This window comes from Anabrus simplex, chromosome 7 (genome assembly GCF_040414725.1).
Source record: "Anabrus simplex isolate iqAnaSimp1 chromosome 7, ASM4041472v1, whole genome shotgun sequence".
Taxonomy (NCBI): domain Eukaryota; kingdom Metazoa; phylum Arthropoda; class Insecta; order Orthoptera; family Tettigoniidae; genus Anabrus; species Anabrus simplex.
Genome location: NC_090271.1, coordinates 140,110,630 through 140,123,354, shown reverse-complemented (window position 1 = coordinate 140,123,354; position 12,725 = coordinate 140,110,630). Strand labels below are relative to the sequence as shown.

The window sequence follows — 12,725 nt, the reverse complement described above, 5'->3', positions numbered from 1 at the left end:
GCATTCTGTCTCAACACGCTCTTCTATAATCTAGTCTACACCCCTTCTCACATTCAGGAGTTCATCATTCATCTTTCCTTATATCCTCTCGTCGTGTTATCTCCCCTTTTCCCCTTTTATCTGCTTTGTGTAGACTCTTTCTGTTCTTTTTTTCTTCCTTATTACAAGTTCATATAGTATCATTTTATCGCTATACACATCCTCTTCCAACTCTCGTGTAAATCCTTCCCAGATTTTCTTCACTTATTACTTTCTTGCGTATTCTTTTCATTTCCTGATATTTTCTTCCATTTTATCCCTAAACCCATACTTGCCATGCTTCCTTTACCCCCCTCTTTCCACCATGGCAACTCTTTCTGTTTCACTCTCTTAGCTATTCTGTCATGAACATACTCTGCATTGCTTAAAAATTCCTTCTTGAACATGTCCCATTCCACTTCCATACTCTCCACCTTATTTCTAGGTATGTGCTGTTTCAATTTATATGAGAATTTTTCTTTAACTTCCATTTATAATTTCCATACCTTTATTTTCTTCTCTCCTATTTCTTTCATTTTCACTATTTTTCCTACTTTCTCTTTTGCTTCCACTACTCTGTGGTCTCCATCAAAGGCTACTTCTGGCAATGCTGTTACACCTTATAACTGTCTATGATTTACTTTTTCCACCAAAAAGTAATCAATTATTGTCTTTTTCATTTTGTTTTCATATCCATATCTTGTAGGGTCAGCTGGAGTAATTATGGGACAGAAATGAAATCTTTCCAGTTCTAGGGCAATTAATCTCAAAATGGAAATTTGGTATGATGTTAAATTATTGTAATTTGGTACCCACAGTTAATTTCCAGGAAGAAATTGTATTAAAATCTTAAAACTGTTTAGTAATTCCACAAAAACTGTGTTCCACAGTTACCCCTTGGTTTGGGGCAATGTTGGGACAGGCATGAGGCAAAAGAGGAATACAGTGTTAATGTAGTGAGAAAGCTTGTTTGACAGATACTGAGGCAAAAGGGGGACAGGGCTTATTCAAATTATGTGACCGATTTAAAAAAAAACTTTTTTTGGAATAATCTTGCACTACTTTCATTATTTAAAGTAATTTTTACTGTTAAAAATTACCAGATGTTTGAAGCAACAATAATCACTTTTATTTACTACCAAAAATACAGAAAACTAGGGATAAATACATATTGCTCAATTAAAATATACGCCAAATTGATATCAAATACTTCTCAAACAAAATCTTCACTCACTATATATCATCAATGTTATATGCCATAGGGCACCTAATAAAATAGAAGTCGGACTAAGAGAATAGGCTACTATTATAGTCTACCATATGTCAAAGTAATCCAATGATCCACTTTTTTCTCCATAACATCTATGGACTCTCTAAATTCACAACGGATACGATCCCTAATACACACAAATTTAGGTTGTGGCAGTTTCTTAATATTCACGTGGCTAATTAATGTCAGATCATCTTCATCTGGCCTGTATATTCAAACAACACACACACACCTGCACTCAATGATTATCTGCTTTCTTGCTACTTCAAATTTCACCAAAACAAAATCTGACTTCACCCTATGAATGTCCCTGAATTGCCCCCGAAAATGTCCCACAATTGCCCCGAATGTGAAAAGAAGAATTTCTTGCTTAAGGAGAAGAAGACGCCATCTCAACAGAAGAGGACAACCAGCCACTATCTGCGACTGCACTCAGGAACCAACCAGGAGAGGCCACCGACAGATAGCAGAAATCAGGTGAGATTTGAACGTCACCTTCAGCAGCTACAAGTACATGGCTTTAGGGACAATTTCTGCAATGTTCTCTTTAAATTTGGATTAAAAGAAATTAATTGTATCTACAACAGATTTTTCTAAAATTATAAATATTTCTAACCAGAAAGCAAATTTTTTTGTGCTGAAAATAAGTGTTAGTTTTTCGTTATTTTTGCTGGTCATAACATGGTCATTTTTGCTCATTTAGTTATCGTCTGCCATTCAACGAACTCAAATAATCTATTGCTGCTAATTAAGCTAAAAGATAATTTACTCGTCAGAACCTATGATGATATCCCTCTTTTACCCCAACATTTTGCTGTCCCATGTTTGCCCCAGCTGACCCTAATATTTCAAGTATTCTTCTTCCTGGACCACGTATTGCCCACACTAAGCCCATTTCTCAAACAACAACCTACCAACTTCTCTCCCTTTTCATTCCTCTTCACATATTCTAAAGGTCCAATTCCTTTTCTATTGCATCCTACCATTGCACTAATTAATTAATTAATTAATTAAATGCATAGATAAATAAAACCACATAAAAAAAGAAATAAAGAAAATAAATAAATCTGATATATAAAAAATAATGTTTTTTGTCTCGAGTGGACTCAAAAACTACTAGACCGATTTTGCTGAAAATTTCACAATTTGTTCTTATTAGTCCTGAAAGGGTTTAGGAAGTAGTTAGAATAAAATATGATGGGTAATTCTGTTATGAGTAATTTTATGCAATTAGTTTAATTACAAAGCCACACCAAGACTGGATCAACTTGATGGACAGACTGTCGCTAGGTGACAGCGACTTGCTCTGTATCATGATAGTCGGGTAAGAAATGGTGTACATAGGAGGATGGGAACATGCCCCCATGTTTAAACTTTCCATATCTACTCCTAATTCACTGGAGCAATTGCTACGAAACTTTGTACACTTATGACTTACTATCTGGAGACAAACACTGGGGGGGGGGGGGGGGGGTAAGTTACTCTTGACACTCCTAGGGGTGAGAGTGGGAAGGGGGTGGATCATAAAAATAATCTAAAATAGTGTCAAGAGAGAAGGGTTGAAATGTAAAAATAAGCTAAAACGACCGATATTATTGTCGAATCCATGGCTTTCAGGGTCGCTGAGATGAATAGTGACACTCTGGATGCCGTTTAAGTCCAGATTCAGCCTCCATCGACATGGGGGTTGAGAAGGGGTAAACAAGAATATGTCTAAAATGACAGATATTTGTGTTGAGTCCACAGTTTTTGGGGTCCCTAGCCTGGTTGGTAACAGTCCCAGTGCCAGCTGGAATCGTGCACATCACATCTACAGCACGAACCTTAAATACGCACAGTTATAACTTATTTTTATTATTTGTTTGAAAGGATCAGCTACTTCCCTGACAATCTGGGCTGCCACAAGGAAATAATTTTATGAAAATTATAATCTCAAACTAAAACTTAAAACTAAACACATGACAGTAACTCTAAATTTACAAAAGAATTTGTAAACTATCAGTCAACATCTCAATAAAGAAATCTACAAAAAATAACTTCAAACAGTTAATACAAATCCTAAAATAAAATATTCATGAAAAGTGCCTGGGCAGTGCCGGGTACATTAGCTAGTAAATAAATAAATAAATAAATAAATAAATAAATAAATAAATAAATAAATAAATAAATAAATAAATAAATAAATAAATAAATAAATAAATAAATAGAGAGAGAGATTTATTAAAGAAATAAATCATCCGTCCTCCAATGAGGGTGACCATTTGGATCCGGAATACATTTTCAATTCAATGGAGTTTAAAAATATCAAGAAATGAAAATATAATCGTTGAAGCTGTTATCTTCTATTTTCCCAGGGTTAGTGGCGGAGAAATGTCAATCACGTTCTCAGGTACAGATGGAAGTGAATGATTTGCAGAGAGTCCCTCAGTATCTGTATTACTATTTTTTCTAACTCGCAGAATGGAACTTTCAAGTTTTGTAGGAAGTTCGATGTCTGACTAGGGAAGGCGCCTCTTGCTCCGAATAGCAGGCCTCTGACAATCCACCGATCAATAGGTATTTTATACTTAGATGAAAGGTAAGGCAAGCATGGAACATAAATAGCTGGCTTTTCTAGGTCCACATCTCGAGCGTGATCTAGGTCCCTTTCAAAGCGAATGGTGGGATCTAAGACCATCGCTTTAATGTCTTCTCTGTTGATGGCTACGATGTCCGCCCTCTGATTAGAGTCATCAGTAGAAATGCAGTGAACCTCCTCGTGCACCTCCCATCCACGCTGTCTCAAGCCTTGGGCAATCGACGATCTTACACGGTGGTGATGGTGGTTGCGCATTAGTTCAGTGCTCCGGCAGAATCCCAACACATGTCCAAGGGTTTCTGTCTCGTTGCAGCCATTTCGGCGGCAACGGGTTGTGTTGAATATTTAAAGATAAAAATTTCATTGTTCCGTATTGAAAGTATTAACGTTAAAAATTAAACAATTGAAAAAGAGGTTCAACCTATTCAATACATAGGAAAGAAATGTAGTGATTACATTTTTATTTAATAGTAAATATAAATGGGACCGGTTTCGACCCTAGTCCAGGTCATCGTCAGCCGTAAAAACATGTAAAACAATGCATATGAAAAAGAAAAAGAAAAAGATTAATTAAACTCTGGATCGGTATAAGATGAAACAGTACGTAATATTAAGAATGGTAGTATGGCACACGCAATGATAGGCGAAGTCTCGCAATGTTTATGAATATTGGAGAACAGTCAAAAGGGTCAGTTTCCACACTCTGTCAGGCACAAAGTCACAACACTATCAAATAATATATGAAGATCATAAATAACCTGAAGTCGCAGACGAATAGATTTGTAGAAGCAAACCGCCAGCTCTCGGTGATCAGCGCGGCACATTCAAGGTCATGCGCTGCGGTCTCGAACGCCAAAGTAGAATATCCTGAAGGTCCAGTATTTGTCTCGGTTGCGGGAAGTTAAGTACGTGTATATAGAAATATACAACGCAAATCAGTAAAATTGAATGAGTACTTGTGCTCCTGCTAAGTTCTTGGAAAACAGTTGACTTGAAAAAACAATTGTAAAGAGAAAAAAATATAGTAAAAAGTGCAATATCGGAAAACAAATGAAAACTTATATGCACAGTGCGCTATTTTTTAAATTGAAAAAATTTTAGGTCATGACTGAAGTAGTCGAAGTTGGCGCAAGACAAGAGTTAAAATTTGAAAGAGGAGAACCGAAATGAAAGTCGATGTTTTTTTTTTATTATTATTATTTTTTTATAATAGAGAAGGTAGAATAAATTAACAGAGGAAGAGTGATAGTGAAATAAGAGAAAGAATAAAAGAAATTGAAGTTAGATGGAATTGAGGAAGGATAAGATAGGGAAATGAAGGACAGCACATACAAGACTCCAAGCATAGTTTCACCAGTATTGACAATGACATGAATATACTTAAAATCATTAACAAAGGCCCCCTCTTAAACATTACTGAAAATTGCTTTATCCACCTTGACCAGTACTTCAACCCTAATTTCAATTTAAACCACATTTCTGAAAAACCCAATATCCTGTTTGACTTCCTAATTCTTCTTCTCAAAAATTCCAAATTCCAAAACCCCAATTCTATTTGCCATGCCTTAGAAAGTTCCCACCCACATTTTCTACCTCCAATAACCCACCCTCCTAACCCACCCTAAACTACCCCTCCTTCATTTCCCTATCTTATCCTTCCTCAATTCCATCTAACTTCAATTTCTTTTATTCTTTCTCTTATTTCACTATCACTCTTCCTCTGTTAATTTATTCTACCTTCTCTATTATAAAAAAAAAAAACCATCGACCTTCATTTCGGTTCTCCTCTTTCAAATTTTAACTCTTGTCTTGTGCCAACTTCGACTACTTCAATCATGACCTAAAATTTTTTCAATTTAAGAAATAGCGCACTGTGCATATAAGTTTTCATTTGTTTTCCGATATTGCGCTTTTTACTATATTTTTTTCTCTTTACAATTGTTTTTTCAAGTCAACTGTTTTCCAAGAACTTAGCAGGAGCACAAGTACTCATTCAATTATACTGATTTGCGTTGTATATTTCTATATACACGTACTTAACTTCCCGCAACCGAGACAAATACTGGACCTTCAGGATATTCTACTTTGGCGTTCGAGACCGCAGCGCATGACCTTGAATGTGCCGCGCTGATCACCGAGAGCTGGCGGTTTGCTTCTACAAATCTATTCGTCTGCGACTTCAAGTTATTTATGATCTTCATATATTATTTGATAGTGTTGTGACTTTGTGCCTGACAGAGTGTGGAAACTGACCCTTTTGACTGTTCTCCAATATTCATAAACATTGTGAGACTTCGCCTATCATTGCGTGTGCCATACTACCATTCTTAATATTACGTACTGTTTCATCTTATACCGATCCAGAGTTTAATTAATCTTTTTCTTTTTCTTTTTCATATGCATTGTTTTACATGTTTTTACGGATGACGATGACCTGGACTAGGGTCGAAACCGGTCCCATTTATATTTACTATTAAATGAAAATGTAATCACTACATTTCTTTCCTATGTATTGAATATGTTGAACCTCTTTTTCAATTATTTAATTTTTAACGTTAATACTTTCAATACGGAACAATGAAATTTTTATCTTTAAATGCACAAGCTAACCAAGCTAAACAAAAAGCCTTCTCTTACATGGGCCTTAAGATCAAGATCGCTAAATTAGGAAAAGACATCGACTTCCTGAAACAATGCATATCCTACAATCTTACCCCCAAATTTCTTCAAAGTTGTACCAGAAAAAGCATTTCTTCTCCTCACATGTTAAAAAACCAAAGAATAACCAACAAAATTTGGTTAAAAAACGAAATTCGTTTCTTATACAAGAAAAAATCATTTTAAACAACAGATTATACGAAACACATCTAGAAATTGCTAATCTTCTCCCGAGTGCACAATGGAACCTCTTCCTAACTCAAGTAGACAATAAATTATTTCATGTACTGTCAATCAAACAACAAACCCTAGAGAAAAAACTCAAAATTCTTAAGAACAACTCTTCTTCACATGAATTCCAGTTTAAGAACCGTAACACACCCTCCAAAACTATTGAAAAATTCCATCCTCCCATCGTAAATCTATCTAAAACATCTCTGAGTGATGTTGAAAACTCAATTCTTTCGAAGGGCCTCAAACACAATTGGCCCAATCTCAACACTTTCAATGTAGCCACCAATTTAATTATTGAATCTGAAATAGCCATTAACAAAATGCCAACAGATGAACAAGATGAAATCAGATATGAAGTAAAAAGGAAACTCGAAAAAATCTTAATTAACAATAACAAAAACATTTCTCTTAATAATAATAATAATAATAATAATAATAATAATAATAATAATAATAATAATAATAATAATTTAATTAAAGATAATAAAATCATTTCAGATCTTAAAAAGAAAATCAATGACAATAATCTCATTATCACCAAATCTGATAAAGGCAACACTACTGTCATAATGGAAAAAACTGACTACTTAGATAAAACCAAAAACTTTTTCAGTGACCCTTCTTTCTCTATAGTAAAAAAAGACCCAACCACAAAAATCCAACGCCTACTCAAACATACTTTAAAAAACGCTTCCTTTCTCCTTACAGATCAAGAAAAAGCTAAATTAATAAACATGAACCCAGGACTACCCACTGCCAAAGCCCTCCCTAAAATTCACAAAACTAACATTCCCATCCGTCCAATAATCAATTACAGACCCAGTCCCCTATACAACACTTCTAAATTCATCCAAACATTTTTACTAAAAAATTATCGATTTTTATCCAACAAATCTATCAAAAACACTTCTGATCTAATCAACAAATTAAAGAATTTTGAAATCCAACCAAATTTTTCTCTCCATTCTTTTGACATTGTGAACATGTACCCTAGTATTCCAATTTCAAAATTATTCCCCATTATAAACAACAACCTAAACAAATTCAGTAACCTAAGTAAACTTGAAATTCAAGACTTCATGTCTATTTTAAAATTAGTTCTCAACAATAATTATTTTACCTTTGACAACACCATTTATCAACAAGATGGCTTGGCTATGTGCTCACCAGCTTCTGGCATTCTTGCTGAAATTTACCTCGACTTCTTAGAAAACACAAGAATTAATAATAATAATAATAATAATTTCTCCAACATCCTCTTTTGGGCGAGATATGTCGATGACACATTAGTAATATTAAATGAGGAATCAACCAACGCAGCCTCTACACTTCTTCATCTCAACAACTTAGACTCTAACATTAAATTCACCCTCGAATCAGAACACAACCAAACTCTTAATTTTCTAGACCTAACCATTACTAGACATCCTTCTTCTTTATCTTACAAAATTTTCAGAAAACCAACCCAAACAGCAACCACAATAAGACAAGATTCTTCGCACCCCCAAGCTCATAAACGTGCTACTTATAACAGCTTAATTTTTCGTGCTTTCAACACCCCTATGTACAAAAAAGATTTAAATAATGAATTAAACACCATCCGCAACATTGCTAAATTCAATGGCTTTAACAACTCCTTCATAAACCGCATCATCAACAAATTCAAACACCGTCCAAAAACCACTTTATCTAAAGACACAATAAAACCAACTGCTTTTTCCACCTTCACTTTCACTCAGGATGCTTATAAAATAACTAATATTTTTAAAAAACATAACATGAAAATTTCTTTTAGAACTAACAATAGAAATTTTGATATCTTACACAACTCTAAATCGCTAAATAAGTCTAATGCTTTTTCTAAATCTGGTGTATACAGATTCAAATGCAACAACTGCAAACTGGCCGCAACTTCAATATCAGGTACTCTGAACATGTCAATGCCATTAAATACAACAGATTCTCTGCCATAGGACAGCACATACAAGACTCCAAGCATAGTTTCACCAGTATTGACAATGACATGAATATACTTAAAATCATTAACAAAGGCCCCCTCTTAAACATTACTGAAAATTGCTTTATCCACCTTGACCAGTACTTCAACCCTAATTTCAATTTAAACCACATTTCTGAAAAACCCAATATCCTGTTTGACTTCCTAATTCTTCTTCTCAAAAATTCCAAATTCCAAAACCCCAATTCTATTTTCCATGCCTTACAAAGTTCCCACCCACATTTTCTACCTCCAATAACCCACCCTAAACTACCCCTCCTTCATTTCCCTATCTTATCCTTCCTCAATTCCATCTAACTTCAATTTCTTTTATTCTTTCTCTTATTTCACTATCACTCTTCCTCTGTTAATTTATTCTACCTTCTCTATTATAAAAAAAAAAAAAAACCATCGACCTTCATTTCGGTTCTCCTCTTTCAAATTTTAACTCTTGTCTTGCGCCAACTTCGACTACTTCAATCATGACCTAAAATTTTTTCAATTTAAAAAATAGCGCACTGTGCATATAAGTTTTCATTTGTTTTCCGATATTGCGCTTTTTACTATATTTTTTTCTCTTTACAATTGTTTTTTCAAGTCAACTGTTTTCCAAGAACTTAGCAGGAGCACAAGTACTCATTCAATTATACTGATTTGCGTTGTATATTTCTATATACACGTACTTAACTTCCCGCAACCGAGACAAATACTGGACCTTCAGGATATTCTACTTTGGCGTTCGAGACCGCAGCGCATGACCTTGAATGTGCCGCGCTGATCACCGAGAGCTGGCGGTTTGCTTCTACAAATCTATTCGTCTGCGACTTCAAGTTATTTATGATCGTCATATATTATTTGACAGTGTTGTGACTTTGTGCCTGACAGAGTGTGGAAACTGACCCTTTTGACTGTTCTCCAATATTCATAAACATTGTGAGACTACGCCTATCATTGCGTGTGCCATACTACCATTCTTAATATTACGTACTGTTTCATCTTATACCGATCCAGAGTTTAATTAATCTTTTTCTTTTTCATATGCATTGTTTTACGTTTTTACGGCTGACGATGACCTGGACTTGGGTCGAAACCGGTCCCACTTATATTTACTATTAAATAAAAATGTAATCACTACATTTCTTTCCTATGTATTGAATAGGTTGAACCTCTTTTTCAATTATTTAATTTTTAACGTTGTGTTGAATAACTTACCGGGTACCGACCTGACTGCGGTGAGGTTGCATGTCATCTTCACTTCATTTATGTATTCGGAGGAGGACAGAGGTGATTTATGAGTCATCCAGGAGTTTGCTTTCGGGCAGTCTGAATATAACACTACTCCTTTTCCTTTATGTGGTAGCTGACACCACGACTGAAAGGATCGATTTCTCATAATTTCGCTGTTTCCTTCCGTCAATCTTTGGGGGGGGGGAACTTTCCTTTTTTATGTCAAGTCTGTGGAGTAACATATCATGTTCTTCAGGTAACTTCCTTACATATGGTAGGTGAACGTCCTGAACATGGAGTAAGCGATTACAAATATTGTAATGCTGTATATTAGCTTCCCATTCTGTGCAAAATATTCCCATCGCTCTGACTTTTCTGGCACTATAGAGCATCGAATTTGGAGTATCATCAGGCAGCATCATTGTTTCTTTTGCAGAACTTCTTATAATTTTGTCCAGATCTTTAAGAAAAGTGTTTGACAGTTGTGTCAGAGGGGCACATTGTAGCGGATAGATCAAACCCGGCCAAACAAACTCATTAATAATCTTGATCTTTTGTTCTGGTTTTAGAAGTTTTGTTTTTACCAGATTATTTAAGTCAGAAATTGTGCTTATTAGTTTATGTCTGTCAAGAGAGATTTCATTGTTGAAGTCAATTCCTAAATACTTGATTCGTTCACTGTTTGTTTTTATCGATGGGATTATTGTTCCTTCGACTGTAGTGACGTTTCCTTCAGTTAATTTTCCTTTCTTCAGGATTATAGATTTGCTTTTAAGAGGATGGATATGTAAACCAATTTCTGCAAAGCTGCTTTCAGCCAAATTTAACAAGGTAGTAGCATCATTTTCGGTTTTGCTGAGTATGATTAGGTCATCTGCGAAAGCAACTGAGGATAACGGCAGTAGATCATCAGATAAAATATAGCCATAACGTTGGGATATGTCATGGTCAGTGAGATTTTGTATTACAGTATTGATTGCTAAATTGAACAGCAGTGGTGAGGTAGGGGACCCTTGAGCTACGCCACACTTAATTTCGATGGGTTTTGATTTCTTATGATCAGCTTCCACTTGAACTGTGTTCTTTGTAAGAAATGCTTCAATTAACCTACATAAGTTAGGAGGAATTTCAGAATGTCGAAGAGATTGTTTGATATGTTCAAACAAACAAACAAACAAACAAACAAACAAACAAAAAACAAACAAACAAACAAACAAACAAACAAACAAACAAACAAATGAATAAATAAATAAATAAATAAATAAATAAATAAATAAATAAATAAATAAATAAATAAATAAATAAATAAATATACAACAGGCAGAGTTTCCTTAATCAGAACCCTTTAATATTTTCTTCCATTTCAATGGAAACCAGATAGTAAGCGTTATACATAAAATGTACCCATACTAATATTCTCTCAACAATATATTATTTACATCGTAACATTCTCTCAGCAATAACATATTATTTACAGCCATACTTCCATAAACTGAACATTATTCAAACAGTATAAAAACAGGTAGACTATTTACACACATCTCTTAATATCGAGTTAGAACGATACGGAAGTTTTCAGTTATGAGGTGGTCATCTTGGAAAATAATGACGATATTCACTTCAAACTCTGTAACCAAAATACAAATATTAAATTACATAAAACATTTTCTTTAAATTCCAGTAAAAGGTTCAGGAAACTACAAATAAGTAACAGAACAGGACAGAATGAGAAGCCCTTAATGTATGATTAACATCATAATAAATTCATATTAAACATATTGACTGGCTGACAACTTGAGCTTCCTTTAAAAAATATACTGTATAATCCCGAATACCATCCACTACCAAATAAGAGCTGAACCTTAAATTTGAGACAGCAAAATACAGAAAAAAAAAATAAAAAACTGACATACCTATTTAATTTTCTTCTAATATACCACAAATATAAATTCAAACAACTTAGAGCAATTTAATAAAATCATCACAAAAATCGTAAATAAAATTGATCCAATACTCAGATCATTCACAATTCACCGTCATTGGAAGTTTCACCATAGGAACTTTCGTTGCTGGCACCTTTCCACAAATAGTCGTTCTCACTCCCGTCAACCGAATTTGAAATTCCACATTTCTTAATGCTTCTGGACACTAGATCGTTGGGAATGCGCGCCCATGCGGTCTTGATCCAGCTGCATATTATTCCCACTTCAGGCCTCTTCACTCGTCTGGTTGGTGTTAACGCGTGATCACCATCAGACATCCATTCAGTGTACAACTGTTTCATTGCAGTTTTGAAAGGCGGGTTCACGCACACATCCCACAGCTGTAGAATAGAAGTAAGTCCTCCAGGAATTATCGCAAGATCGGTTTTTCCTTTCCTCATCATATCTTTTACGGTGTCAGTTGTATGTCCTCTGTAACTGTCCAACACAAGCATGTTTTGTTTTTGTAACAAAGCTCCCGGGCGACGTTGCCAAACGCACTTCACCCAGTTCTCAACTAATGCACTGTCCATCCAGCTGGACTCGTGTGTTCTAACAATAACACCAGATGGCAAGTTTCCTTTCGGAAGTGTTTTCCTTTTCAGAACCACATATGGAGGGAGTTTAGTTCCATCCGCTAATATGCACAACAATACCGTGCATCGCTGCTTTTCGTTACCACCTGTTCTGATGGTTACACTTTTAGAACCCTTCGTGTCCACTGTATTTTCCAACGGCATTTCAAAATAGACAGGTGTCTGG

General features: G+C 35.0%; 1 protein-coding gene across 2 annotated transcripts in view; it reads right to left on the bottom strand.

Annotated features, from left to right (window-relative positions):
• Positions 1–11,307: 11,307 nt before the first annotated feature.
• The window catches only part of LOC136877369 (vacuolar protein sorting-associated protein 26C), an 85,638-nt gene continuing 84,220 nt past the window's right edge, over positions 11,308–12,725 (bottom strand). For both annotated transcript variants that reach the window (XM_067151349.2, XM_067151348.2), the window contains exon 7: positions 11,308–11,608. In XM_067151349.2, coding sequence (XP_067007450.1) covers positions 11,526–11,608 — 83 coding nt within the window. In that variant the 3' untranslated portion in view covers positions 11,308–11,525. The remainder of the gene's footprint in view (positions 11,609–12,725) is intronic.